At 45.8% G+C, this 27,897-nt stretch overlaps 2 protein-coding genes across 2 annotated transcripts in view; both read right to left on the reverse strand.

The window, feature by feature from the left end:
• Positions 1 to 27,897, reverse strand: part of LOC119441889 (60S ribosomal protein L8) — a 151,325-nt gene that overhangs the window by 93,741 nt on the left and 29,687 nt on the right. The gene's annotated exons all lie outside the window — the stretch shown is intronic.
• Positions 4,089 to 27,897, reverse strand: part of LOC119441893 (proline-, glutamic acid- and leucine-rich protein 1-like) — a 58,932-nt gene continuing 35,123 nt past the window's right edge. Inside the window, exons 13-18 of the mRNA XM_037706535.2 lie at positions 26,590 to 26,698; positions 18,432 to 18,487; positions 16,401 to 16,601; positions 9,641 to 9,924; positions 6,899 to 7,763; positions 4,089 to 4,614 (exon numbers count right to left, since the gene is read on the reverse strand). Coding sequence (XP_037562463.1) covers positions 4,534 to 4,614; positions 6,899 to 7,763; positions 9,641 to 9,924; positions 16,401 to 16,601; positions 18,432 to 18,487; positions 26,590 to 26,698 — 1,596 coding nt within the window. The 3' untranslated portion in view covers positions 4,089 to 4,533. The remainder of the gene's footprint in view (positions 4,615 to 6,898; positions 7,764 to 9,640; positions 9,925 to 16,400; positions 16,602 to 18,431; positions 18,488 to 26,589; positions 26,699 to 27,897) is intronic.

The following is a 27,897-nucleotide window of genomic DNA, read 5'->3' on the forward strand; positions in this document are numbered from 1 at the left end:
GCACCTCGAGCGTCTACTCCTCGAGCCCGCGGCCAGGCATTTCGCGCGTCGGCACCTCGGACTGCGCGATTGAGCTCACCGAGCGTCTATTCTTTGGACCCGCGACCAGGCATTTCGCACATCGGCACCTCAGACCCGCGACTTAGCACATCGCGCGCCGACTCTATTATCGTATTGCCACGATATCTCGTACCAATACCTATCATTCCACCCCTTCATAAAAAGAACCTCATCATGAGCTCTGTTCACTAGGCCACTTTAGCTGGCACAGACACCTGGCTGCAGAAGTGAGGCATCATACAAAAGTACAGGCTGGAAAGCACCTAGCAGCTGCATTGCTGCCTATCTATCAGTGGCTCTCCTAACATCTATAGCCATTGTCAATGGAAGATGATCCAAAAATTCAGTAACATGGTCGATTCTATCAAAAGAAAACAATGCCTCACTGACTGTACTAGAGACTGCTATCAATGAGGCAGTCTGCAGGTACAACGCTAGAACTACTGTATATTTATGCCCACATAGTTCTGCACCTCACTTGGTTTGAAACCCAGGCACCATGCTCTTTGTAGAGCAGCAGTAAAGAATGCCATACAAACATGAAAAACACAGAACAAAGGCACAGCAGACCAGAGGCCACATGTCCAAGAAGCCCCACATCACAAAACACATCAAAGATGACAAATTTGGTGCATTTTAGAGAACTGAAGAGAAGGGGAAACTTTGAGAGCCGTTTTCTCAAAACTGTTTTTTCGCCTTTCTGCTCAGTTTCTGGAGCTGATTTCTTCGTTACCGTTTAGCCTACTTTGATTCTGTTTTTTTTGTCACGTTCCTTGGACTACAGTGCAGGTCGAGACAGTCTCGCATTTTTATCTTGACTTTTTATAAATTTATGGTGTGGCTATTCGTTCACTCCGAAAGTGTGCTTGGTGCGAAGGTAACTTCAAAAATGACTATCTAAAAAATTTATGTTGCGAAAAAAAAAAAGTAAGACTGTCACGACCTCCAGCACGCATTGAGCTATGCATTCAATACTCAACGAGCCTTCCATCATGTTTTTTAAGCTCCCCAGGCCCTCCAGAAAGTTCAAGAGAGAAAAATTCTGCTCAATAAAATTTTCTCAAGGTATCACTCTGAAACTTTTATGGAAGTATCAGGGAGACATTCTAAACATTTGTGCCAATTTTCATCAAAATCCATGAAGAAATCGGGAAGTTGATTTTCAAAGCCACGTCCCCCCTTAAAGGGGCCCTCAACCACTTCTTAAACCACCGTTCTCCAGTCGCAGGTTGTGTGGATTGATGGAGGGGTAAATGCAACAAGAGAGGCAGCAATAAATGTACATAGTCATGTGATTCAGCTGAGAAATTTGAAGATGGAGGAGAAAAAAATGCATGCCCTCAACGTAAATTTTAACGCAATAGTGTTAAGGGCCCCGTGTTGCAGAAAATCCGGCATCGTCGCTGTAGGTGGCATTAACGTCCCATGAGCGAAAAACGCCGCATGAATTTTATACGGCACTAAAGTTCTATCACTAAAGTGGCTCATACCTTCTCTTACATTATTCAAAGTTATTCCTCGAAAATTTTGAGAACGACAGCCCACAAACAAATGTCATGAAACAAAACACCAACAGCCCATGCCAGAGGTATGCCGCCATACCAGAGACATAAGAACAGCCAGCGTCCCTACCATGTTCTGCGATTCGTAATTTGCTTTAATGACTGTCTGTTTGCATTAATGTAAAACGTACCATAAATATAAAATCTTCACTTATTGTTTTTGGGTATGTGCAGTTACCTGCAACTTGATTTTTAACCAATTACAGTGGAGCGAGTCATGTCAATGGTGCTTCTGCTGATGCCACTGGGCAATGATGCGGTCAGTAGCAATGTAGTGATTAATAGAAAGACAGTGGCTTGGTGTTTGAGGGCCCCATTAATAAGAGACGATAGTGTTGGAACTACGGTTGCCTCTAACTTCACTGCTTTTTATGCAAATGTGCTCACATCTTCCAGGATGTTTTTAATGGCTATACTCTAGTAAGGTTTCAAATATTACACAGAAATAGTGAAATCTGTTGTAGATATTAAAATATCAAACATGAAGGAACATATTTGGAAACCATTGTTAGGTTAAATTTGTGTGTGAAAGCCTAGTGTTTTAGATACACTAGGCTTTCTTCTGAAACAAAGCAATTGTGTCATCATTCCTTCAAAATAAGTTTTCCAAAGTGGAGGCTCGGGTTTTGACACGGAGGAAAGACACAAAACAGGAGAGGCCCTGACGTCACATTTTTGAAGCCGGAAGTACAGCCATATTGGTGTGCCATCTCCCTTTGCACCTCCAATCAGGGGTTCCGAAGCAGATGGGTGTGAACTTTGAACTTTCATTGTTACAACCCGCCGGAATTCGTGTGTGTCCTGAAGCGCGTCAAAACAAAGCCTACAAAGCTTCTGTAGCAGTGTTAGTGAAGCAGACGCGCTCCTGTTCGTGTTTTTCCGTGGCACGTTGAAGAAGACGAAGACCTGCGCTGTGATTGCTTGAGTGTATCAGTTGCTGGCTGACACTCACACTCACAGACCCAAAAACACAACTTTCAAGCTTACACACCACACTCCAAAGTCAGCTTTTCTCGCAAACAAAAGGTGCTGCGAGAAAGACACCGACGGAAAAATCTTATCTCACTTTTTAGAGACCGAGAGCAGCTGCGAAAGCTTCACGAGAGCGGTTGCTATGGCAACGTTGACATTTGGGGTACCCGTCCCAGTGCTCCTTTGCGAAAAATAGCATGCGACTTCCGCCACACTTTCTCCAATACGTCCATGCTGGCCAGGGCCCTCTCCTGGGTTTTCTTCCTCCATGGGTTTTGACCAGTTTTCCAAGACAAATTTATTAATAAACAAAAGTTCTGAAGCAAGCACGTTTCTTTTGGTTCAGTAGGTGCGACAGACGCTGGGCAAGGACTCGCAGAAAATTTTTCTTAAATAGCGTTTGCCGAATTATGTTCCTTATGTCCACAAAAATGTGGTTTCCTTCCCAAGACATCGGCCCAATACACTCCTGCAATATAATCTCCATGTTTTTTTCTTCCGATTGCCTTTCGAAACAGTTTTTCGCTTGCCTTTGTGTTCTTGTTCTTACTTTCGGCAGAGACGAAGAAATCTGCCTTGATTCTGCCGTTGTCTGTCCTGCTCAGCACCACATCAGAAAACAGTCCTGGTGTGACACCGAGGAGCTCAAAGACTTTCTTTTTTCTAATTGTTCCCATGATTGATAACTAATTGCAAGGTTGATACTCAAGCAAATGTTTTTGTGAAGTCCAAAAAGAAAACCAAGTGAAGATCTTGGAAGATGCGTTTGTGTTGTGGGTCTGCATATCTGCAAAGCTCAAGCGTATATTCGTTTTTGTAATTTGTTCTTAAAATAGCACAAAATAGCTTTCAGAAAAACCAAAAATTGTGAAAAGCAATGGTGATACCTAGTTATAACTGATGGCAACAGACGCAACCAAACATTTCCCACCAAAATTATTGCGACATTTTTGTGGTGTGTACAAAACCAAACAAAACATTAAAGTAATAGAACGTATGTCTAATACTCCAGTCATTTGATGCCTGACTGCGACTGGAAGTGCCCTGTGTGACTGGGGTATTAATCTGTACACAGGGGGCAGTTTCTAAGCCTTTCTAAATAAAAAAAAAAACCAAGGCAGAAAATTAATAAGCACCAAATAGGTAATCCTTGGCTTCATATTTGAATTACTTCCAGTGCATATACAAGCTTGCCACTTGGTGGAAAGATGAGACAAGGGTGCTGGTATATTTTAGCATTAAAATATATTACAAAAAACATTTGTCAATTTCGGTGTTATCCACCCATAGGTGCACAGAAACATACAAGAAAAGTGCAGGGATTCCAGGAAGTTAAAAAAGGGCTAGAGGTTATTTGAACAATACCGTAATGCGAGCACAGGAATAATATGTGGCTGTTTTCAGGACAGGTATCGTACTGGCAATTAAGCAGGTTCGTTTTCCCGAAGTAAAAGAAGAAAGCTGCAGGTAAGTACAGCTAGTGTAACACACAAATTTTTGAATGAAAGGTTGACTTTATTATTCATAAAAAAAAAGTATTATTCCCTTACACCCAATGAAACTGACAATGCTTGCACGCTGGATAGTCACAATAAAACCACAACTTTCAAGCACCTGCACACAAACGACTCATTCTCATCGTAACACTGGCTCGAACATGCTTGTTCAAGCATTATTACAGATACACAAAGACAAAGAAATTGCCTACAATGTTGCGAGAAATGGGGAAACCTTAGCTGTGAATCCCAATGCTTATGCATCCAAATGGAGAGGCAGAACACAGGCCACATCAAAGCACACATGCCTGCTTGTGTATGCCTATGTGTATATAAACATGTGACGGGGTCAGCTGAGCAAACTGATGGGAAATATTGGTGGTGATCATGAGGAAGAAAAACGGGGGCCTTCCCGTTTGAGATCTGGTAGCATTCTCAAGCCTTCACTCGTCCGGTCCACAGTCCACAAAGTCTCGTAGCATTTCGGCAACCCCAGGCCCTTCTTCTGCTGCTGTTGCTGCACCCTGTAATGCATGTGACAAACAGCAACTGAGTGCACTACACAGAAGTGCCATTTGAGCTAAACTTGACCGCATCAACAAATTGCAGCAGGGTGCAGACTACCACAGTACAAACCATCTCTCTGACATTACAGGTCACATGCACCGAGGAATGAGAGCCCAGCCAATGACCACGAGCAAATTGGACAAAGTAAGGATAGTGGGAGATTTTTGGGCTCAGTCAACACCACATATACGTTTCAGGCAAAGCTACAAAGGCTAGTGAGACTTCTTTCTCTCACTGCTCGGATTTGCATCCAAAAAAAGAATGTGTCACATATAAAAGACAGGTACCGCATTTACTCGCATAACGCTTGTACACTTTTCGTGGTAAATACTGCGAATTTAGGAGGCAGTGGTAATTACACTCTATTGGAAAAGTTTCCGATGGAACGTTCCAGGTTATAGGGGTTATCATGTCAGCCACTGTACACACCAAACAACAGTTACCTTTGTAATAAAAACACTTTTTTATTCGCTTGGGTTGATACGTGGCTGAACTTAAAATGCACAGGTTCTACACAAGTAGCAACTGCAAAAACCCTTTAGCTGATGCTAGCTGAACCTAGAGTCTCTAAAAGGATAAAAGTGTCTCTGGCTTGACTTATTCAGAGTCGATGTCAACACTGACGTTGGAACAGAGACGACTGCCGCTGAAGAAATTTGCCTGGTGTGCTAATTACTTAAGTAAGAAACATTGTAATTTTTGATGGCCAACGAGTGGGGCTCGTGCATTATGCAAGTGCGGCATGTGTAATGTAATTTATTGTGACATTAGGTGTGACCTGTGGACGTAAAGCTACGTCAAATCGCATGTTATGCGTGCACCTTTGTGCTGCCAGTAGGCGACATACAGGTCGCAACCGCAAAACTGTGACAGACACGTATCGCACAGTTTGCTCAGTGGTAGATAAGTAAGGACCTGAGACACCTTCCATCTAGTTCCATTCCATTTTGCCACATAAATGTATGGGACCTAATGGTATGGTAAAACTTTATTATTCTCCCTCGGAACGCGCGTCAGCACGTAGCGGGCCGCTCCCACGTCGGCACAGAAAGGCCGAGCCTCTCTGCTGCGTCGCGGGCCCGATGGACAGCCCATAGCTGTGCTTCAAGATCGGGGCTGCCCTGAGCAGCCCCGATCTTGAAGCACAGCTTCAATATTTTTCCTATTTCGTAAAACTTAAAAATGATCACCCTGTATCAAGCAGTTATACTCTGTAGAAAGTGTCGCAGATGAAGAATACCTGCACTGCAAAACGTGCAAGGTCAAAATTCTTTGACAGTGCTACTTGTGTAGCTTCCACATCGTCACCTCCTAACTATGAAATGGAATAGAGAGCTAGAGGAAGTATCTGTACATCCTCCTGTCCGACACCATTGTAGCAGCACAGCAAGTAGGAGGAGAATAGCAGTGTGTCCATGCCAGCAGGCACACAACACTGCATGAGAGATACCAGCTACATCTGCCAGTGTCTGTATGGCACTGCTGCCCGCAACAGAGTTGGTTGATTCGTGGAGTTTAACATCCCGATGGAACACTGGTGGTATAAGAAATCCCATGGTGGAGGGCTCTGGATTAATTTTGAGCTCCGTGCACCTAAACCCAAGCACAAGAGCAGCCAAGCTTCAGACAGCAGCTACATTTACGTGACAAAGTCATGTAGACACCCATAGGCCTTCTCTAGTTACAAGTGTTGTTGGTCCAGTTCTTACACAACTGGGTTAAATGGACGCTTTTGGGAAAAACCAGTGCCCAACAGTGGACTTAATTCTGAAGAAGATGATTAGGATGTTATATGTTTCAAAATGTTGCAATGCAAGGCACTTGTGACACACAAGAGCTGCGAGTGCATGCATTAAGAGATCATCACCGCCAGCCTATTATATATTGACTGCACGATGAAGGTTACAAAAAACAATTTCGTGGTATCTGAAGAGTTATCATGGTCTGTTCGGGCATGAAACAAAGTAATGAAGTGTTAGGGCATGGAACAGGACAGGACAGACACTATTTCCTGTCCAGGTCCTTTGTTTCATGTCCTAACACACCGTGATAGGACAGGTCTTACTTTACTTCGTGTCCCAGTGCACCGTAATAAGTATGAACCAACTAGCTCAGCAAAAGTGCTGATCTGAAGAATTCCTTCTGCTTTAATTTTACTCGCAATAAATTGACAGAAGCTGTTCAACTAGAATTCAATTACATGTCTCCTTGAGTGCAAGTTGTCACCTAGAGCTACATTACCTTGTTTGACTCTTCCGGTGTAGGCTTGGTCACTGTGGTCTCCGTACAGGGTTCACTGGGTGGAGGGAGCTTTGTTTCCTCGCACGCCTCCTGCTTGGAGTCCTCACACTTTTCTTCCTCAGCATGGTTCTCGACTACGACTGGTTCTTCCCCTTCTACAGTCGATGCTTCGGGGTCGGCAGCCACAGTGCACGGTTCCTGCACAACCTCAGCATGAGCCTCTTCCGTCTCGCAGGGCAGAGGCTGTGGCGGCACCTGCTCCTCTTCGGCAGGCCCATCCTCAACGACAATGCTTGGCTGGCTGTTGGAAAGTGTTACGGTCAGAGTCACAGCAGTCTCTGTGACACCAGTTGCAGTGGCAAATGCAGCATCTGATTCGGCACCCACTTCCTCCTGGTCTTCCTCGTGTGATGCTTCGAGCACTGTAAGAGCAGCTTCCTCCGGTGCCCCATCACTTTCCGGGGGAGGCAGGCCTGACCCATCAATGTCATCACTTTCAAGCTCTATGGCTTCGATACAGGGTTCCTCGGCAGACTCGCCATAGTCACCTTCTTCCTCGTCCTCGTCATAGTCTTCCTCAGAGCCCTCCTCTTCGTCGGACGAGTCCTCGGCCACAGGGACAAGTCTTACGGATCCAGTGGTGCCACCGGCAGGGCGGCCCCCTGTGCCTGGCCCCACAGTAGATCCAAGGTGGCGCTCGTGGAAGCCTCGACCGTTCACTGGAGGATGGCGCATCTGCACAGGCTCTGCAGCCTGCAGCTTTTCCAGCTCGGCATCCTCGTACTCTTCTTCATAATCCATGTACTCATGTCCATCCTCATCAGACAGCACTTCAGCCTCTTGGTTACTGGCTCTGTACACTGGCCTGCATACAGATAGATAAGGGTCACTTTAAGTCAAGGCAGACACTCGAAAGTGCAGCCATATTGACACAAAAAAGCCAAGACCAAGAGCTCCTAAGCGCTTTTTTTTTTTATGAAACTGATGTGCTGTATATGACTTCTGCATTGCTGGCAGTGCCCAAACCGAAGCATGACATCAACCTATTCGCCAACCTCACAGTACTTATCCTCAGCAATTCTGCTGACCCAGCCAATATTAGGTTTCTATTTCAATGTGTAACCCTTGAGAAATTATGTGAAAAAAACTTGTGAATGGTAATTATGGTTGGTTGGAAGCACATACCGTATTTACTCACATAACGAAATCACCCCCCCCCCCCTCCCCTACTTTTCCAATCAAGAAGTGTGTTTTTTCTTTTCCTCGCATAATCATCGCGCCCTAAACTTGCTGCCATGAAATAGGAGAGACATGGTACGATTTTGCGTCTGACATGGTGTCCGACGGGTATCAATGACGCGTTGGGACCCCAAAATTGGCTATGGCGCATAGATGTTCCGTATAAAGTCGAAGGGCATTAACGCCATCGCCGCGCGCAGTATGCTGTATGTGCGAGTGAAAGCGTGTGAGGGGAGCCGACAACCGCAGCCAAATCTCGCGCGTGTAAAAATGAAAAGCGGGGAGGAAGCGGAGAGAGATTCTAGAAAGAAGAAGCGCACCTTCCGTCGCGCTTGAGGCACCGGCGAGAGAGCGAGGGGGAGAGAAAGATAGCGGGCGGCGTTGTACTCTGGCATCAACTGCATATTGCGCGGCGGCGCGAGGTCGTGTGGGCCGTATCTTGAAAGCGATCTGCGTTGGGGGCAGAGTCTAGGAAGTGTAGGTGCGTTGGCGGCTCGTAGCTTTGTGCATACTGTGTGTTCTCGGCACTCAGTTTGTGTTGAAGCGATAGACAGCAGCATGAAGGTCACTTCGCTCGCTGCTGCTGCAGCACTTCCTCATGCCAACGTTTGACTGCACGTGTCCACGCTCATCGAGTGTGATGTGTTCATGTTTGCCTACATGCGCTGACACCATGCTTGTTAATATAGTTAATAAGCGAATGTTTACAAGTTTACACAGTCGATAAAACTATCCTCACTTTGCATAGCTGTCTACTAATTTGAAATCGCAATTGGTGCTTCAGCTTTCGAGCGAAACTTTTTTGCACATGCAAGAATTAAAATAATATTGGGTACAGTTCAACACTACTCTCATTTCTAAATTTTTCCTGTTTCTCGGCTCTTCAGTTTTTCTTTTTCTTTTCTTCTTTACAGTCCCGTGAAAAACGTATCAGCAGGGTTCTACAGTACTAGCTGCATTTCCGGAGTAGATAACGTCCGCTGATGAATCGCCAATTGACCTTGAAGCCACGAGCCTCAGCAGAAACCACACTTTGCCGTCGAGCCGCCTTGCGAGGCAGATGCCGCATCGGCGCCGTGCGTGGCGCTGTGGCTTAATCAGGATGCACGCGCTAGTGCTGTTTCGTCTCCCGTTGCAAGTAAGACTCACCCTATCATCACGTTGCACGTTATAATTCCCCAGTGGTGCAATTCTTGGCGATAGATGCCGTCAAATCCGAGATTGTTTGGTGCAGTTAGGCGCAATTTTCGACTATTGTATCTGGATGGCGCAGTAAATCCCATTTGGTGCACTTTGGCGCAGTTGGCGCAGGAGTGGAATCACTGTATCATGGCACCATCAAAACAGGTGCACATGTGCTCAGCACACCATGCGATTGGTCAAAGTGGGCTTTTATTGCTGAAGCCAAGTCGTCAGAGCAGTGACGAATGGCAAGGGGGGACACAAGGTATGGCACCAGCTTTGTGAAAATAGGGGTCGCGGATAGAAGGAAGTAGCACGCACCCGAGAGTTGTGATGCGCTTCGCTCGGAAGTGCATAGCTGTGGCAGCCTTGCGTTTGATTGGCTGAGAAGCAGTCACTGCAGGGGAGCGGGGCGACGACGGTGGCAGCTGCAATTGAGCTTGGCAGCCGACACTGGCCAATGTCGGAGGCGTGGTCTGGCATGCACTATCAGCAAGGACCCAGGCAGCTCGGTGGCAACGCAATGGCGGCCATGAGCCTGAGGGCCCAGACCCTTGAGGGTGCAGGGACAGGCACGACAGAGCCTGGCTGCACAGCTCGACCACCTAAATTGCAGAGTAAAAAGAACAAAAAAAAAAAAACATGCACTAGTAGCAGCAATGGCAGGCTCTTTCAGTAAAGCTTTTCCTGCCATTCCAAACTGCTGCGATGCAAAAGGATTAGAGGCCATTCACATGGGAGAGGAATTCCATCATTTGACTGAAACGCCAGTGCTTTGTGCACAATTGCTATGACTAGCTTTACGCAATGATAAACATAGGACCACATGAAGCTTGACTCTGAAACCAAGTTCCATGCAGGTTACGTACATGGTTGAAGCAGGATGATCCACATCCACAGCTACGAAGAGCAGATGCAGTTAGCACTTTCAAAGCCAATTTATAGAGGAATAAGAGAAGTATCCAGCAAAGTAGAAGGAAAAATATCCACTGCTGAAGCTCAACTGATAGAGCACTATTGCAACACTAAACAGCAATTACGCCTTCATCCCCATTGGAGGTGTGTTGTATCTAATCAAAAAATATAAATCAAGTAAATTCTCAACGTAGGAGATCAGGTAATTTGGCTTTACCATAAGTTTATGGTAATAAACGCATGTATTATATGGCACTAAATGCTTGTTTATTGCCACATACAGTTGTGCCTTGTTGCTACACTATGATTTGTGGGGATGCGCGACTCTCACGCGTCCCCTGATGTTTTCCCCGCATGTCTCCCGTAATCCGGCTTTGCCACGTAGCTTTACGGCAGCGGAGTTGCAGCGTATTACGAGAGATGGCGCTAGTATTGCGCTGCTAACGCCACCTGACGGCGGGGGGTTAGGCGGGCGCAAAAGGGAGAACGCGGTTTCTCTTGGGGTTGGGAACGGTGAGCAACGCGGATGTCCCGCGCGTGCGCTGATCTATGCTTCGCGAGACGTCTCGCATGGCTCGGAGCGGGGCACCGGTATGGACGAACACGGATCGTTCGAACGCGCCACCGTTCCCGTGACCGTACACGTGAACGACTAGGCGATGGTGTCGCAGCATGGGGCGAACATATTCGCTCGCTATCCGGTTGCGGTGAGTCGGACTTCCTAGATTTGTCGCGCGCCCACGTGAATGGCTAGTGCGTATTAGTGCATGAGAGGTGCAATAAATGCCCTTTTGTTTGTTTGCACTACTGTGCTGTCGTTCCTTTGTCCCAAGAGCATGTGCGAGACCCCACAGATTATTATGGACAGAAGAAATAAACTTCATTGAAAGAGCCGGCACTTTGCTATTAAGTGTCCTCGGGTGTCGACTCGAAGTCCTTGGACTCGGGCGGCATCTTCGGTTTGCCGGATGGCCCAGAGCTGGTCTTCCAGCTCCAAACTTTTCAGGGCTGCCTCCCAGCGGCAGTGATGCCGACGCAGAGGGTCCCCGGCGGCCCCAGCAACAAATTACGAGTCTTGTAGGGACCACAGCGTGCCCACTAAAATTGGATCTCATGTATTGCAAAATGTGGTTTCTGTTAGCAAAGTTATTGAACTATGCATAGAACATTTTTTAAGACCCGCAGTGTAAAAAAACTACTTCCCTGCCCCTCTCCAGCAGCACAACGTGCGCACACTGTTTTGCCATAGCGGCGACAAATGGTGCCACTGTTGTGTTGCAGCGGTGGCATCGTTCCAGATGATTAGGCGCATTAGATTCATTGTGGAATACACAGGCAAGTAACGGACACAAACATGGCATTAATGAAAGTTCACTGCAAAATGCTATCTCTGTGCGAAATTTCAGTGGTAATGTAGTAATCTTGGAGAGTCATGTACGAGGCTAGTCCCAAAAGCTTGGGCAGTGATCAACAAAAAATGTGGGAGAGGGTGTAGCGGTGCCTCTCTCTCCACTAGAAAGGACCCAGTTGACCTCTAGTAGAAGCCATACTGCTGCTTGACAAGGCAGAATTTAAGATATGAACTTTCTTGTGCAACTCATTTTAAGCCTGTCGAAATGAAGATTGATGAACGGAACAAACAATCAATATTGAATTTCTTGTGAAACTGGGCTAGAATAGCGCAGAAATTCCCCAAATGTTCCAAAAGACCTATGGAAAAGATGCCCTAAAGGCAAGAACTATGTTCAAGCAAGTCCATCGCTTTTGGGAAAACCGAGAAGACTCTAGGGACGATGCAAGATTAAGATGGCCTTCCACCTTGTGTGAAGATGAAAACAGATTGTACGCATTCTCTTGTGCTCAGTGACCACCAAATGACTTAAAATTATAGCAGAAGCACTTGGTTTAGTAAGTCATCCATCAACAGAATTTTGACTGAAAACTTGGAAATTAAAAAAGTTGCAGTGTCACCCAAAATTCGAAGCATCGATTGCAATAGCAAATAAGTAGACAGCTATATAAAGTAAGGATAGTAGTCTTATCGGCCGTATAAACTCGTAAACTACATTTGCTTACTGACTAAATTCACAAGCATGGTGTCAGGCGTGCACATGCAAACAAACACATCTCACTCTCGAGCTCAGACTCTCGCTGTCAAAACGCTGGCGTGAGGAAGAGCGGCGGCAGCAGCGAGCGAATTGATCTTCGTGCTGCCTCTTGCTTTAACGCGAACTAAGTGGCGAGAACACAGCGCACACGAAGCTATGAGCCCTCGGTGCACCTAGACTCTGTACTCATCGCAGACCCATTTGAAGATAGGGCCCGCGCAGCCGCGCGGTTGTCTCTACTCGTCGCAGATCGCTTTCAAAATAGAGCACGCGCGGCCGCATCACACGCAGCCGCCACCGGAAACCATCATCAGCTCACCCTTGCACGCCTTCACTCTCACCTACAGCATATGGCGCGCAGCCACGGTGTTATTGCCCTTGGACTTTACACGGAAAACCACAGCGACGACAGTGGTGGAAATGCACCTGCAGTGTCCATATAAATGCTGTTGCAATAAAAGGTTTGCGCCAAGAGAGCTGAAACTGCCGACCAACTGCTGACCCTGGAGCAAAAGTTGCGACAAAAAGAATGTTACGTTGATTGGAAAACTTTAGACGACAACGATGAATTCTTGCAAAGGGTCGTCAATGATGATGAAACGCATTTATGAATACGACATCGAGCTGTAAATTTATGAATACAACATCGAGCTGAAGTCACAGAGGAAGGTTAGTTAGTTAGTTAATTGGGGTTTAGTAGTGCAAAAGCGACTAAGGCTATGCTGCGCCAAACACAAGGTGTTATGAATAAAAATTTTTAAAACAGCAAAGGCTGTGTTTGTCTATAGCCTGTTTAAATAGCCAGTAACTTCTAGAAATTTAAAAAGGTCTGGTAATGGCACTAGTGCATCATCTCCTAAAACAGAGGAAGGAGCGGAAAAAGAAAGCAAAAGTCAGTCATGTTGATTGTGTTTTTTGACTGCCACGAATTTGTACCTGAAGGTCAAAATGTCAATGCAGCTTTCTATGTGAAGGTCCTGAAGCATCAGATTGTGTGCACCGTGTGTGACCAAATTTTTTTTAAAGAGGGACGCTGGCTTCTGCACCATGATAATGATCCTGTGCAAAAATTATGCGCGAGGTTTTCAGTGGTGCCACTGGCGAAGTGAGATTTGGAGCAATTTTTGGAGCAGCAAAATCTTAATTTTGGAGCAGTTTGGAGCATCCAGATACAGATTTCAGAGCACTTTGGGGCTAATAAATGCCAGCTGCTGGACACATATTAAGCTATTTCAAACACTTAAAATTGACAAGCGTTATTTCAGAAAGTATTTGCTTGCTGTAAAACAATGTTGCTCTGCCTCTAAATACACGAATTTCCCTTGAATTTAAATGAAGACAACAAACCTGCTCACACAGTGTGCTGTAAATAGTTTATTTCAAGTTGAGTGAAGCTGCTCAGATGTTGCCTTTTACATCGTATGACTATTTCATTGACAGCTGACACTTTCTTATGTTTTCAGCAAGGCTCTAACATCAGTCAGAAACACCTGGCCAGACTCAATGTCATCAATGCTCTTCTGAGCCAGGCCAGCCTTGATGAGCCCCTCATAATGCTCAGTCATTGCTTCAGACGACACCAGGTACTTTTCAATGGTCTGTTTTTCCTCGTAAAGCTGAAGCCTCTGTTCAGCAACTGGCCGATTCACAACTGGCGTCGACCGATTATTTCGACACCAGCAATTCAAACAAGCTCGATTATTCGGACTACTTTGAGGCACCATCACTGGCCCATAATTTTAAAGTATAAATACGACCGAAATTTCGGACACCGGTACGCCATTCCATATAATTCGGACTCCGCCTGCACGAATGCGTGCTAATTTGACTACAGAGTTGAGCCACTTCGGATTGGCTCCGCGCATTCAGCGTTTATTCATTGACGTGTTAAGTAGCGACATTGTCGCGGCGACTTAAGTTGTTTAAGCAGCGCCAACTACACTCTCGATGTCGCCACCGACGAGGACAGTGACCATATAAAAAAAAAAAAAAGAAACGACGTCATTCGGCTATGATAGCGCGGCCGACTACTGCGCCACAATTTTGTAACAATGCATTCCGCTCGATTCTATATGCTACCCTTGTCATTCACCGTTCTCTGCCGACTGATACCATATAACGCAGGAGGAGCGCTGCTCTTATACCACTGACGAAGCGCAACGAGTGGCAGTGAAAAAGGCATCACTACAAAATTGCGGTCCTGTTGCCAAATGTTGAAGAGTCGGTGCATGCGTTAATTGTACTTTCGTCTATTTGTGGGGCATCCTAACAATGGTAGAGATACGGACTGACCAGATCGCAGGCAAGCGTACGTGCGTGCAGGACCGCGTTGACAAACTTCGGCTTTATTTTCGGACGATCCCTTTCCAGGATACTTTCACTTTCGCGACATTTCACGCGAACAACACTGGACACGTCAACGAATGATAGCGTTCCTGGCACACTACTAAGTATGCCAACGCTGACGCTGGTGACGTGAAATCCCACGAAAGTGAACGTATCCCCGAAAGTGGTCAACTGAGAATAAGGTACTTTTTTCTGGCAAATTTGGATATTTCCGACTCCCAATTATTTGGACTTTTAAGCGGTCCCCATTAAGCCCGAATTATCGGTCGCCGACGTATAGATAACGTGAAGTTTGATTTGTGAAGCCGCTTTAGTCATGCACGCTATGCACATCTGTGGGCCTCTGCGGCCACACATGTAATGCGCAGTCGCTAATTTTGGCGCACTTCAGCGCAAAATCGTGTATTTTTATCAGGATGGCGGAGGAAATCTTGTATGGTGCAATCTGGCCCAGGAGTGGGAGCACTGGGTTTTGGCACACAATTCCCTCACTGTGCTGAACACCCTCCCTACTCGACGGATTTAGCCCCAACAACTTGTTTTGTTCTCCAAATGCAAACTGGTGCTGCATGGGCAGCATTTAGGGGTTGGGACGAACATCCCTGCTGATGCGCTCTACCGAAGGACTTCCAAGGATGCTTCAAGCAATGGACGAAGAGGTGGAACGAGTGCATCGTGTCTAATGGGAAGTATTTTGAAGGAGACCACACTGATGTGTCCGACAGTTTGTGAAATTATTATTTTTTTTAATGTACTGCATGAATTTTTGGGACAGACCTCGTAGACATGTCACTCCTATTAAAGCAACACTCAGTGTGGCAATGTTTTCGAAAATTGTATGGCACAGATTATTGTTCTAAGCAGCTACCAATGCAGAAGTAAATAACTAAACATTGCTGCCAGCACTCTGCCACTTTGCTTGCAAACATGCAGCTTGTCTTGTAAAATTTTTGGCATTTGAAATCACCAGGCAACTCGAAATGGTACGAGCTGCATCCTTGCTGTATGTGCCCATGACAGCGGTGATGAAGTGAGGGAAGGAGAAAATTACACAAGTCATGACCATTTCCCTCATGGAAAACGGGCGACATTGCAATATTCCCAGGTAATGTGGATTTGGCGAGAACAATGACGGCATTCATGTCTGTCCATTGTACTCACTGACACACTTCCTCACTGAATAAGTATGTGTCAATGTAGTAAACATTTGTCGATTATTGCTACCTGTGCATTTGAAGATGCTACACTGTTAAGCTGGACATTCTTTCTGGTCCTATGAAACCCAAACAAACTGACTTGATTTAAGTAAGAACAAGTACAACATCGATTTTCACAAGCTCTTGATTCGATGGCTGTTGGCGCTCTATCAGGTTAGACATAGGAAGAGTTACAGAGAGGTGAGAGCTAGTAGGAGAGAACATGATAACCTTGCTCATAGTGCTGAGACGTAGACCAGGGAGCATACGTGATTCAGAGAACAGATAACCGGTGTTCATCTAGAGCAGCAGAAAGAAAGAGAAAGGAACAGTCAGAAGCAGCTGAGGATTGTACAGAGTGGCAGGATTAGGAAGTGCACATGGAAAGAAGAGTGCACAACTGGCGCAGGACCGAAGGAAATGGAGGGAGTTTGTCTGCGCGAACTCCCTTTAGCTAATAATGTGCTGATAATGATTGCTGATGATAATGATGAACGTTTGCAAAAAGAACCGAACCTCGCAGCACGTGTCCTTTAGGCCCACGTTGAAGAGCCTTGCACAGCAGTGGAGAGGTGGTGGGCCATTTCGGCTGGCTGCCAGTGACAGAAGCAAGGCATAGAGGGCGCGGCGGCATCGGGGACTGCGGTAAGGCTGTGGCAGGGGGGTGCCTGGCTGCTGAAGACGCAGCAGCAGGGTCACCACGCTGCACTGTATCTCCTGAAAATTTTAAGCACATCATCAGAAAGAAGTTACATGACACCTTTCTGCCGTTTCTACTGCTGAATCAATGCAGATGCCACAGAATACAAAGTCTTTACACATGCACTTTGCAGTGTCTGCATACAAGAACAGCACTGTTTTGCAGCACACTTGAAGGAATTCGTGCATTGTTTTCGTGGCACTTTAGAGGAGGAATATATTCTGCCTCCAGACAACCAGAAAAAGTCCTCGGATGACAGCGCTGAAGAAAACAACAACGAAGACCCTAGAGAAAGTGGTCCCTCTGGTCATCATCCACGACATTTTGCCGACTGGAGACAGTGCACTGTACAAGAGTCTCAGGAATAAGCACTATGTTCTGAAATGATTTACCTTATTTACTCACATAATAAACGCACCCTTAACTTGCTGCCGTAAGTAGGAGAGACATGGTACGATTTGGCGTCTGATAAGGCGTCCAGCGGGTACGACTGTATCGGACGCCTTATCAGACGCCGAATCATACTGTATGTCTCCTACTTTTATTTCCGATAGCAATTATATGGACACTCCAGGCGCATTTCTGCCGTCGGCACCAACGATCGTGCCTCAATCTCCCATGTTCAAGGGAGGAAAGCAGGGAGGAAACACCATATTCTGTCGTGTGGAACGCGCCGGGGGGGGGGGGGGGGGGGGTAGCACTGCAACTGCGCATTGCGCGGCCGGCGCGCCTTCTCTTAAAAGCGACCTGCATCGGGGGCTGAGTCTAGCAGTGCGACAGCGGCTTATACCTTTCCACGTACTCCGTTCTTGCCACTCAGTTTCCGTTGAAGCGATACACAGCACGAAGGTCACTTTGCTCGCTATTGCTGCCGCGCTTCCTCACACCAACATTTTGACAGCGAGTGTACGCGGTGATTGATTGTGATGTGTTCATGTTTGCCTGTGCGCGCTGACACCATGCTTGTTAATATACATGGTTAGCGAATGTTTGCAAGTTTATCCGGCCAATATTTTTTGGGGAAAAAAGTGCGTTCGTTATGCGAGTAAATACGGTACTTACTATGCGCTTGTAGTGCTCTTTCTGCACGGCGTCCAAAATACACAAAATAGTTACCGACTGGAACTAAGGGAGGACATGGGTCTTTAGGCCTAAAAAGTACCCAAAAAATTCAAGCTTTGTAAAATTGCATTTTCGGATCCTGCATCTATTATTCTCTTGATCTGCAAAGTTCCTTATCACGTATGTTGATATTTAAACCATAATATATTTTAAAACTACAGGATGGGAGATTTGTTTGTTGTCTTCATTTTCACAAAACACTAATTTTGCGCACCCAGCAAGACATTTACTGTGATACATCAGTAGCTATCACAGATAGAACACTTTTGCAGCATGAAGCTAGATGTTTGGAGCACACGACATGGGAAGCACTTTTCAGGGTTTTTTTTTTTTTTTTAGTTTCTAAAATTTGTCTTTTGCGCGACCAAGGCATGGCCATGTTCAAAACAATGGAGTTCAGTGTACCATAAAGTAAGAAATATTGGCCCAATCATAAAAGTCCTTCCATTGTTGTGAGTCTTGTGCTTTCTGCTATTGATACATATCTAATTTGTATATTTTTTTTGTGTGGCGGTTATTTGTCTATTAAAGTAAAAACAAAAGACATTGTTTTCTTAATTATGTAATGAAATAATGAACCTACAGAAAAAATAACTGCATTTCTAGAATCAGGAGAAGTGCTTGCTAACTTTTATCAAGTTTGGTTCAAGAATAGATAAGAATAGCTTTAATCACCATGTCCTCCCTTAAAGCATATTTACAATACGAATATGTGCCAGCCTCACCTGCACCGTCTCAGGCTTCATGATCGCACCATGCGCATTGACCAGGCTTTGCAGCGCTGAAAATGGAAATAGCTCTTTTACACAATGGTAATGTAAGTCAAGGCTTAAGATCTATGGCATCTTGGTAGGCTAAGTGTTGCACTCATCTTAACATGATTGACTGAGTGACCAAACATAAACCTTGCAAGGAAATAGAGGTAGGACGAGCTCTCTGTAGAATTGGCAGTAGTAGTAGTACACTTGAACCTTGTTATAACGAAGTTGAAGGGAAAGCCGAAATTACTTCGTTCTATCCATTACTTCATTACTTCCATTATGGCCCTTTATGACAATATATGCGCAAAGAGGTGTACAACTTTAAGCATGCAAAGAAAATGACTTTGCAGCCCTTGGAATTTCTACATGGCCACATATGTGAAATTTTAATAAAACAGTAAAAGAATCTTCGACCTGTGCAACACAACTTCTTAGCCTCTAATGTGACAGCTTTTACGATAGCTGTCAATGTGACGGCCTTTCATGTACGCTTTCTGCTCAGCTTGTCCATATTATCCTGAAAACAGCAAAATGGCAACGTGGTCAAAGAGAACGAGGCCGCGATTTTGTAGTGTTGCCTCTTCAGATGCTATTCTTATTTGTGCTTTGTGAGTGGTGAGAGCGAACCTCTGCCTACATTGTCAGTGGGGTCAGCAGGCCATGAATGGTGGATGATAAGAAGGGCATAAAATCGAGCAGAAGGCATCGCTATAAAATCGTGGCCCAGGTTGCACACTGCGACGTGAAGTCTGTCGTAATCAAACAGCACGTGCCACACGACACAGCACGTTGACTACATAGCTGAACCAGGCTGATCCGCCGCTCTCACGTGGTTCTTTTGTGTGAACGAGGAGGTAGAGAAGGACAGAGAACTTTGCCACGCTGATTTCGCTTAGCCGGCTCATGGCTTCCAAAATTCAACCAACTTGGTGGCCACGCCTAACTGCACCAGCCTGCGCTGAGTGTGAAGTGAATGAATAAAAGTGGGAAGTGAATGCAGTGCTCTTTGGCACCACTGCGCATAGCCATGTAAACACAACGGCTTACTGCCATGGCATTTGTCTGCTACTGCGGATCGCCACGCAGGCTGGCGCAGCTAGGCATGGCCTGGTGTGGCCTCAAAGATCGCATCGGCGCAATCCTGGAGATCATGCCAGTCTGTGTGACGGTCAGTCTGGCGGCGATGGTGAGCCACTCCTAGCGCACTGCTAGTGAGAAAGACCGGCGTGGCTCTATAGTATATTCGACACAGGGATGCGGAAGATATTGAACTGCTGCGCCAAAGCCTGCAGAAAATGAAATACTTGGCATGCAACGGTTGGGTATTTTTTTGGTTACGAATGGATAATGGAACCTATTATCCATTCGTAGAACAATTTTACTTCATTTCAAAGAGGTTTTAGATACATAGACCTCTATGGACATTTCAAAGAAATTCATTTACTTCGTTATATCCTGTCTCTTTAAACTGAGGTTGGAGTGTAGCAGTAATAGTAGAATAACTTAAACGCACATGTCTGGAAATGCTGCAATGCACCCTTCAATAAAAAATATAACTTCTGTCACTCATACTTAAAAATGTTCAACCTTGATGCCTACAGTCACCAATTGATTATTTGGACATCAGTAATTCACACATGCTCGATGGTACTATCATTCACACCACAGACAATGTACAAGGACAACTGAAATTTCAGACTCCTTACAGTGTGTCACTCAATAATTTGGGCTTCGGCTGCACAACCGTGTGCTAATTCTGGCACAGAGACGAGCAGAAAAAGCAACATTTGTTTCAATACCCCTGAAGGCTAGATTTTAACTTTCTTTTCAACTCAACAAACCTCATTAAATTTGGAGCAGGGGTTGCCGAGAAAACGGCTAAACACTGATAAGATAAACGGAGACTCAACAGCTACAACACTGAAAAGCAGTATGGTTGAAATTTTATTCTTACACAGGTGGGCGCAGCCGAGCGTTAGGAGACGACAGTTGGCAATAGAACAACAGTAAATGTTCTACAGGAAATATGTAATTTTATTGCGATAGCAATTATATGGACACTCAAAAGCAGATTTCTGCCGTCGCCGTCGCCGTGAGGTTCCGTATGACGTCAATGGAGATGAAATCGTCGCCGCGCGCCGCCGAACGCTGTATGTGTGAGTGAAAGAGCGCGAGGGACGCGTGCTTTCACGGGGAGTGAACGCACGGCGAACAAACGCGCGTTCTGCGCTGTGCTCCCTTAAGGGCTGCAGAAGTAGGCGTCTCTTTCCTCCTCTACAATCACCATATATGTAGAGTAAACGTACCTTCTTCCGACGCGCGAAAGGCTGTGGGGGAGGGGGGGAGGGGCAGGGAAGGGAGGCGATGTTTAGCTGCGGCACCAAGTGCCTATTTATATCAGAGGCTCCGGCAACAGTCACCAACGCCGCACGCATTTTGAGCGAACGCGGGCAAAACACCGGCGGCGTCGACAACAGTTTTGCGTGTTGCCGGTGCTGCTGCATGTCCAAGTTTATACAGCTGATAAAGCTGCTATCATTACTCCGTATAGCTCTCTTCAAATTTGCTATCGCAATTGATGCTTCGCCTTTCAGGTGAAACTGCGACAACTTTTTTATCAAAATTCGAAACAATAGCCTTCACTGCCTATGAGTGATGGTGCGACGTATCGTCTACTTCTACTTCCAGTGTCTTCGAGCCAGCGCACGAAGCCTCTCCAACCTCTCCACTAGCTGCCCAGCCATCGATCCCCAGCGAGAGCTATACAAGCAGCATGTCTCGATCAACGTCGAGCACGTTCGGTATTCAGGTAAACGCAGGCGAGCTGGGCATTTTGATGGATGGGCAGAGGCGTAAACTAAAACCCATCCATACTACTGCAGCTGTGATGAAGGGACTTTAGCGTAAACACAAGCGGCCTGAGCGGCCTGCACGGTGCAGGCACCTGGTGGCGCAGAGCTTAACGTGCCAAACACAGTGCTAATATTGCTATAACCAGGTGTAAAACATTTTAAATGTTTTAAAAGGCAACGTGTTCACAATTACACTGCTGCTGAAAAGTTACACGAGCGGCAAAGTAGAATACACTAGGTTATTGCTATATTAGCTCTGTTTGTCTCGTTAAGGGAAGTGGGTTTTAGAAAAAAAAAATGTATTCATGATACGGTGCTGAAAACTAGTACATATATGTAATGTCACGTGCCTATTGTGAATATGCAGTACATTTTTGTTTATCTCCCTTGATTCAAATGTTATGTGAGCTTCCTTTAAATAATTTTATGCAAAGATTTGCGAAATATCTGTTCTTTAGATTTTGATAAATAAGGTATCAATGGCTTCTGTACGATTCAAGGAATGCCATAAGAACAACCTTATTGCTCTGTCTAACCTAGAACGAGAGTTGCGATGTTTCAAAGTTAAACACTACAAAAACACTCTTTCCTATTTCAACTCTCACAGTTCATGTTCTAGGTAAGGCAGAGCAATAAGGTTGGTCTTACGGCATTCCTTGAATCATACAGAAGCTATTGATACCCTATTTAGCAAAATTTAAGGAACAGATATTTCGCAAATCTTTGCAGAAAATATTTATTGGACAATTGCATAAAATTCGAACCAAAGCAGATCCACAAAAATGGACCTCATAATTCAAATAAGCACATAACATTACATATGCGTACAAGTTTCCAGCACGATGCCTCGAAGAATAAAGATTTAAAAAATTTTTGGTCAAAGGCCCACATCTCCCCTTAAAGGGACACTAAAGTCAAATAAAAAGTCAAGCTAAATTGATAGAGCAATGCTCTAGAAGCTCTAGAACATCTAAGGCATCAATAAAATCACGAACAACGCTTTCGTAATCGAGAAATTGAGGTAAATGCAGGACGCGATAAGAGACTCCCCACGAACATTCCGGTACTTACCCGATGACAAAGGCACTCCTCAAAAAAAATAAAAAAAAAAAATATATATATATATATATATATATATATCACTAGTACTCAACCACTCGTGTTCAAACGATTATTTTGTTTGATTATAAGACGGAAGAAAATGCTACTTGTCTACTTCTATTAGTTTCTTAGAAAAATACCTTTTTGGCATTACACTGGATAACGACACGGGCGGTCAAAAGTTTTCGTTTTCGCTCGACTCTGCGTCGCACGCGCTTTCGAGTTTCAGTAGTTCCGATATCGTGTAGTGCTATGCTGGTGTTGCTGGCTCGCTAAACTCTCACTTGAATTTGCTAGCAGCAAAGAATGCCACCTCCATGTGATGTCGCGGATTGCCCGAATGGTCCGCGCGACGGCACGTCCAGATGGTGACCAGCTTCGTCACCCTACTTCGTATTGCTGGAGTCCTCGCTGCTTTCGCGCTCGGAAGAGCCGGTGTCGAGGCTGCCGTCGTAGTAGGCAACGACGCCGGCAGCGCGAGCCCTCAGCAGCATGTCTTGCTTATCGGAGCTCAATCGCTAAAATCGAGCCCAGCATCGCGAGCCAATGTGTCGTTGTCAGGGTCGTCAACTAGTTGGTCCATTGCGACGAGCGTCGGCGATCACTGTGTTCACAATTCGGTGCACGCTTTACCTTCCGCTTTATCTTCCGCTCTGTCTTGGCTTCGTTTCTGGCCGCGCGTTTGCGAAAAAAAAAAAAAATTGGGCCGTCTGCGGGCGCCGTTTTACTAGAGTGTACTAGTTTGGGGTTTGGGTGAGTGGGTCCAACGCAGGCTTCCCGCTGAGGCTTTTCTTTCATTGAAAAGTTGGTGGCGCCACCGTCGCTTTCTCCCGAACGAGCGGCCCCACGCGCTGGCCGGATGCTTGTCGCGTCTGAGACCCTATCGCAGCTGCATGGAGCTTTGACAGGCAGATACTCGGTGGCGGAAACACTGATATTATTCCCCACCAATCTATTGTAATTAAAATGGAAAAAGAGCAGCGGAAAAAATGCAAACGACGCAACAACGACGGTGCGTCGAGCAGATGACAGCTACTCAGCCCGTGAGCTCGCCTCAGCCAATGTGCGCTGCCAACACAGCCGGAGCCAACGTTTATTGGTCGGATATTCACAATAAGGCGACGGCAGCGCCGCCGCAATTTCATCATTTTTTGCTTCACTGTCAGAGCTTGCCAAGGCGTCCGCTGGACCCACTCCCCTATTCTAGTACACTCTAGTTTTACTTAAAGTCCCTAGATTTTCTGCTCATTTTGTGACTGCAGAGGAACAGCTTAGGAAGAACATGGCCGCCAAAATGAGCGCCGACCAATGAGATTCGTCGGCGGTGCTTCAAAGCTTGTCGCTACTTAAAGAAAGCAAAAAAATATATATATATATCTAGGGACTTTAGTTTTACTCACCGGCGGCACGTCACTAAAGTCCCTAGATATTTTTTTGCTTTCTTTAAGTAGCGACAAGCTTTGAAGCACCGCCAATGAAGCTCATTGGTCGGCGCTCATTTCGGCGGCCATGTTCTTCCTAAGCTGTTCCCCTGCAGTCACTTGCATGCTGCTGAGAGCAAACTTGAGGGCAGGCTGAAAACGCATTATGTTTCTGTGCGCGTTTATCTTTGTCTTTTCCTTGTGCGAAGGATTTTCTGCGGTCGGCGCGACCGCAGCTAGAAATGCGGCAGCCGTCGCCGTAAAGACAAATTTCGCGTTCCTCCTCAACAGCGCAGTACTAAGCCGCTTTTGGGTTCGTATTGGGTTGTCTGGCCCCATGCCTGAAGCATTTATTTCACTTGTGTGGTGCAGCAGCGGCCGTTGACAGTCGGACGCTATCTACGCAGATATGCCGCTTTAGGAGGTTAGGAAGAACATGGCGGCCGACGCAGGTAGATGTTGCTACTTAAAAAAGAGCAGAAAATCTAGGGACTTTAAACGTCACTATATGGCCATGACGCCACCACTCCTCGCTCGGGCGGGCGATTTGAATTGCGCTAGAGGTATGCAGACGATTCAGACGCAATTTTCTCTTAAAATAAGTCTTTTCTTGGCACGAAACAAGCGTTTCGAGGTCTCTGGTATGGTATTTTAACAGTCCACGTTGAAATAATATTTGCCTTTAGCGTCCCTTTAAGCTCTGTGCCACCAGGTGGCTGCACCCCACAGGCTGCTCACGTTTGCACCTCTGCCCATCTGGCAAAGCGCCCGGTCCACTTGCATTTACCAGGACACCAGAAACGCTAAAACTCTCTATTGTGCAAGTAATCCTCCAGTGTGAAGTGACCGCCACAAACGCATTGATCATGGCACCGATCAGACACAAAGCCCAATGTGCTGCAACCACTCCACTCCACTTGCCTGTTGCCTTGCAGAGGGACACAATGTTGCAGCCCACAACACAACAAGGGCGATTCATGGGCTTCGCGAAAAGAAACCTCGAGACCAACACTGACCAAGTAGCTTGCGTCAACATGGAGACCGTTGTAACATAAGCCAAGCTATGTGCCGGAAATGCTCGAGTGCCGTCATAAATTGTCATGTACTGTCTTTGTTGCCTTTTTTTAAACAGAATTGAAACAAATTAACCAACATTTTTACTCTTACGAATAACATTTGTTCATTATAAAGCTGGAAAAATTAAAGATGACACTGCTTGGGTAGCCCATCCGATAGCTCGCCCAACTGACATCACATGCGCCAACTATGTACAGTCAAACCTCATTAATACGTACCCACTTAATGTGTAATTGCGATTTAAACATAGTCATGTAGATTCCCCCACGTAGCCCCCATTGAACCCCATGTATTGGCTGACCGCTTAAGCCGTAGTCACTCATTGCCTACCAAACGGTAAGTGCATACTATTTTTCTTTCTTGTTCTACACGCATAGGCACAAAATAGGCAAAATTTCATGTGTGCAGACGTTCAATTCTCGAGTTGCGACGCCCAAACAGTCACCAGTGACAGTGAGCTTAAAACATGGCCACCATGACGTATTTCCTGCTCATACAGCTGTGGCCAATTGCCTCGCACAAAAGCATGGCCTTCGAGATTAGCTCCCGGTAATGCGAAGAAGCCGCCGGTAGGGGGTGCGAATTCGCTGTAGCCATCAAATCCAATTCAAGTAGTAACCGCGCAGAAGCATATTTTATTGCAAAGCGCATTTCTGCCATCACCGTGGACGTCGCTTTGAGGTTCCATATAAAAGTCCAAACCCGGCAACATCGTTGCCGCGTGCCGTACGCCGTCTGTGCGAGTGAAAGCTTGCAAGGGTCAGCCGGCTTTATTGTGAAGGAGAAAAGCGGGGCGGAAGCGTGCTTCTGGCGCACACGAGGCACGGCGGGGGAGGAGAGAAAAGGAAGAGCTTACTTCAGCTGAGGCCGCCGTATTTTGAAAGCGATCTGCAACATGGAAAAAGTGCGCCAGCGTGGGACTCGTCTTCAAAGCAATCTGCAGACAAAGTGCAACTAGTGCTGGTAGTTTTGTATGCACTGCGCTTTCGACATCTAGTTCGCATTGAAGCGAGAGACAGCACGAAGGTCAATTTGCTCGCTCCTATAACGGCGCCTCCTCACTCCAGCGTTCTGAGAGCGAATTTCCGCGGTCATCGAGCGAGACGTGTTCATGTTTGCCTGTGTACACGTTACAGTGTGCTTGTTAATTTAGTTAGTAAGCGGGGCCTCGTGGACAATCTGGCTCGCGGCCTTATCGAGTTCGAAGATGATGCAGCATAGCCGCCACGGCGGCAAGTGAAGATTACCGATTTTTGGCTGCCTACTCACAAATAAAGCCCGTCTGAGTGCGTGTGTTTGAGAGCATCGTGACGTAGTTCTTTTCCGTCCGGTAAGCAGCCGCTAAACTGGCATTGGCTGTTAATACATTGTTTAGTGCGTACCTAAATGACGTTCCCGGCCGACTACGTATTAACCGAGGTTTGACTGTAGATTGTAAGAGGGCGGCTGAAAACTCAAGAGAGCGGCGCCGCTGCTATCGGTAGTAATGCACATTTTTAAAACCTTATAATAATTACATGCTTTACATGTAGCGCTTAAATGTGTCACTTAATGATCAGAAGGTCCTACCCTATGAACTTTGTACAATATCATCAAAATCATTTCACTGTGTTCTTACTGTGTTCACATGCGAAACACTTGAAAAATGAAGTAGAAAGCACAGTCGGTTACCTTTCAAGGCATTCTCGCACAACTGTGCACAGGACTCCAGATTAAAGCTGTCATCAACTTTATTTTTGTCTTTATGAGGTGTTGCGCTGCCATTCCTGGAAGATGCCAGCTGCATGTGAAGAAAAGCACACAGAACATAATGAGAAGAGAAGCCACCTGTCAGCATTGCAAAACTCACAGCTGTGCAGTTGCTTTGGATGCTTCAATAAGAAAAGCAGAATTAAGAGCTAATCATAGCACACACTGTCTGTCCTGCCAGCCCTACTGAAGTACAAGCAGGTAACACAATCATAAACAAAAGTCAGTTTTATAAAGGAAAGTTCGGAAAAGAAAAATATAGTATAGGAAACAAGGCTATCACAATACCCAAGCCACAGCCAAGAAAGTACCATATTTACCCGCACCTTTTTTACGGGAAAATGGGCATGAAAAATACCAGTGTGTTACAATCGGATACAAAACTGAAATTGCGTTCATGGCATTGGTAACAGCCCACTATCAGAATCGTCAGACACAGCACCATCGCCTTCACAACATGGCAACAGAGCACGTTTTTGTGAAGGTTACTGGGGGTCCTTTTGTGCTCAACTACGATTTGGAGCATTACCAGGAATTCTTGAGCAAATCACTTTTAGAGCTACTATCACTTTCTTGAGATTTTGTACGACTTGGACAGGATGCGCAGGTGTATACAGCCACCAGCATTTCTGCTGCTGTGCCAAGCTCCCTATCTCCGCACAGGGCCAGAAACTCTGTTGGCTGCATTCTTCGATATGTCCAATGCAGAGTCGGATAAAATCTTGCGAATGTGACAGTTGAGAATACTGCTCGTGTGTGCTTGGTATCATGGCCAATGATACCATAACTTCCGCCGCTGTTGATGATATTAATACAAAAATACTCAAAAACACTGTCATACATTCAAGCAATATTCTCTTTTACATCTTTCGCCAGTCCCTAACAACTGGAGAAATTCCAAACGACTGGAAAATTGGTAAGATTATCCCCATTTTCAAATCAGGTGATAAACAAACGCGCGTAATTATTGCCCCATTTCATTGACATCAGTTGCATGCAAGATCCTCGAACACATAATCGTATCAGGCGTTGCGCAGCATCTTAACAGTAATAATTTCTTTTTTACTAACCAGCATGGGTTCAGGAAAGGCTTCTCGTGTGACACTCAACTGCTAGAATTTACTAACGAACTGCTACACAATATGGATGAGAATATGGATGAGAAGCGCCAGTGGCCAGGCGGATACCTAGATGGTGAACGGGATCTAGCATATTTAGTGCGCTTGGGGC

Source organism: Dermacentor silvarum, chromosome 2 (assembly GCF_013339745.2).
Source record: "Dermacentor silvarum isolate Dsil-2018 chromosome 2, BIME_Dsil_1.4, whole genome shotgun sequence".
Classification (NCBI taxonomy): domain Eukaryota; kingdom Metazoa; phylum Arthropoda; class Arachnida; order Ixodida; family Ixodidae; genus Dermacentor; species Dermacentor silvarum.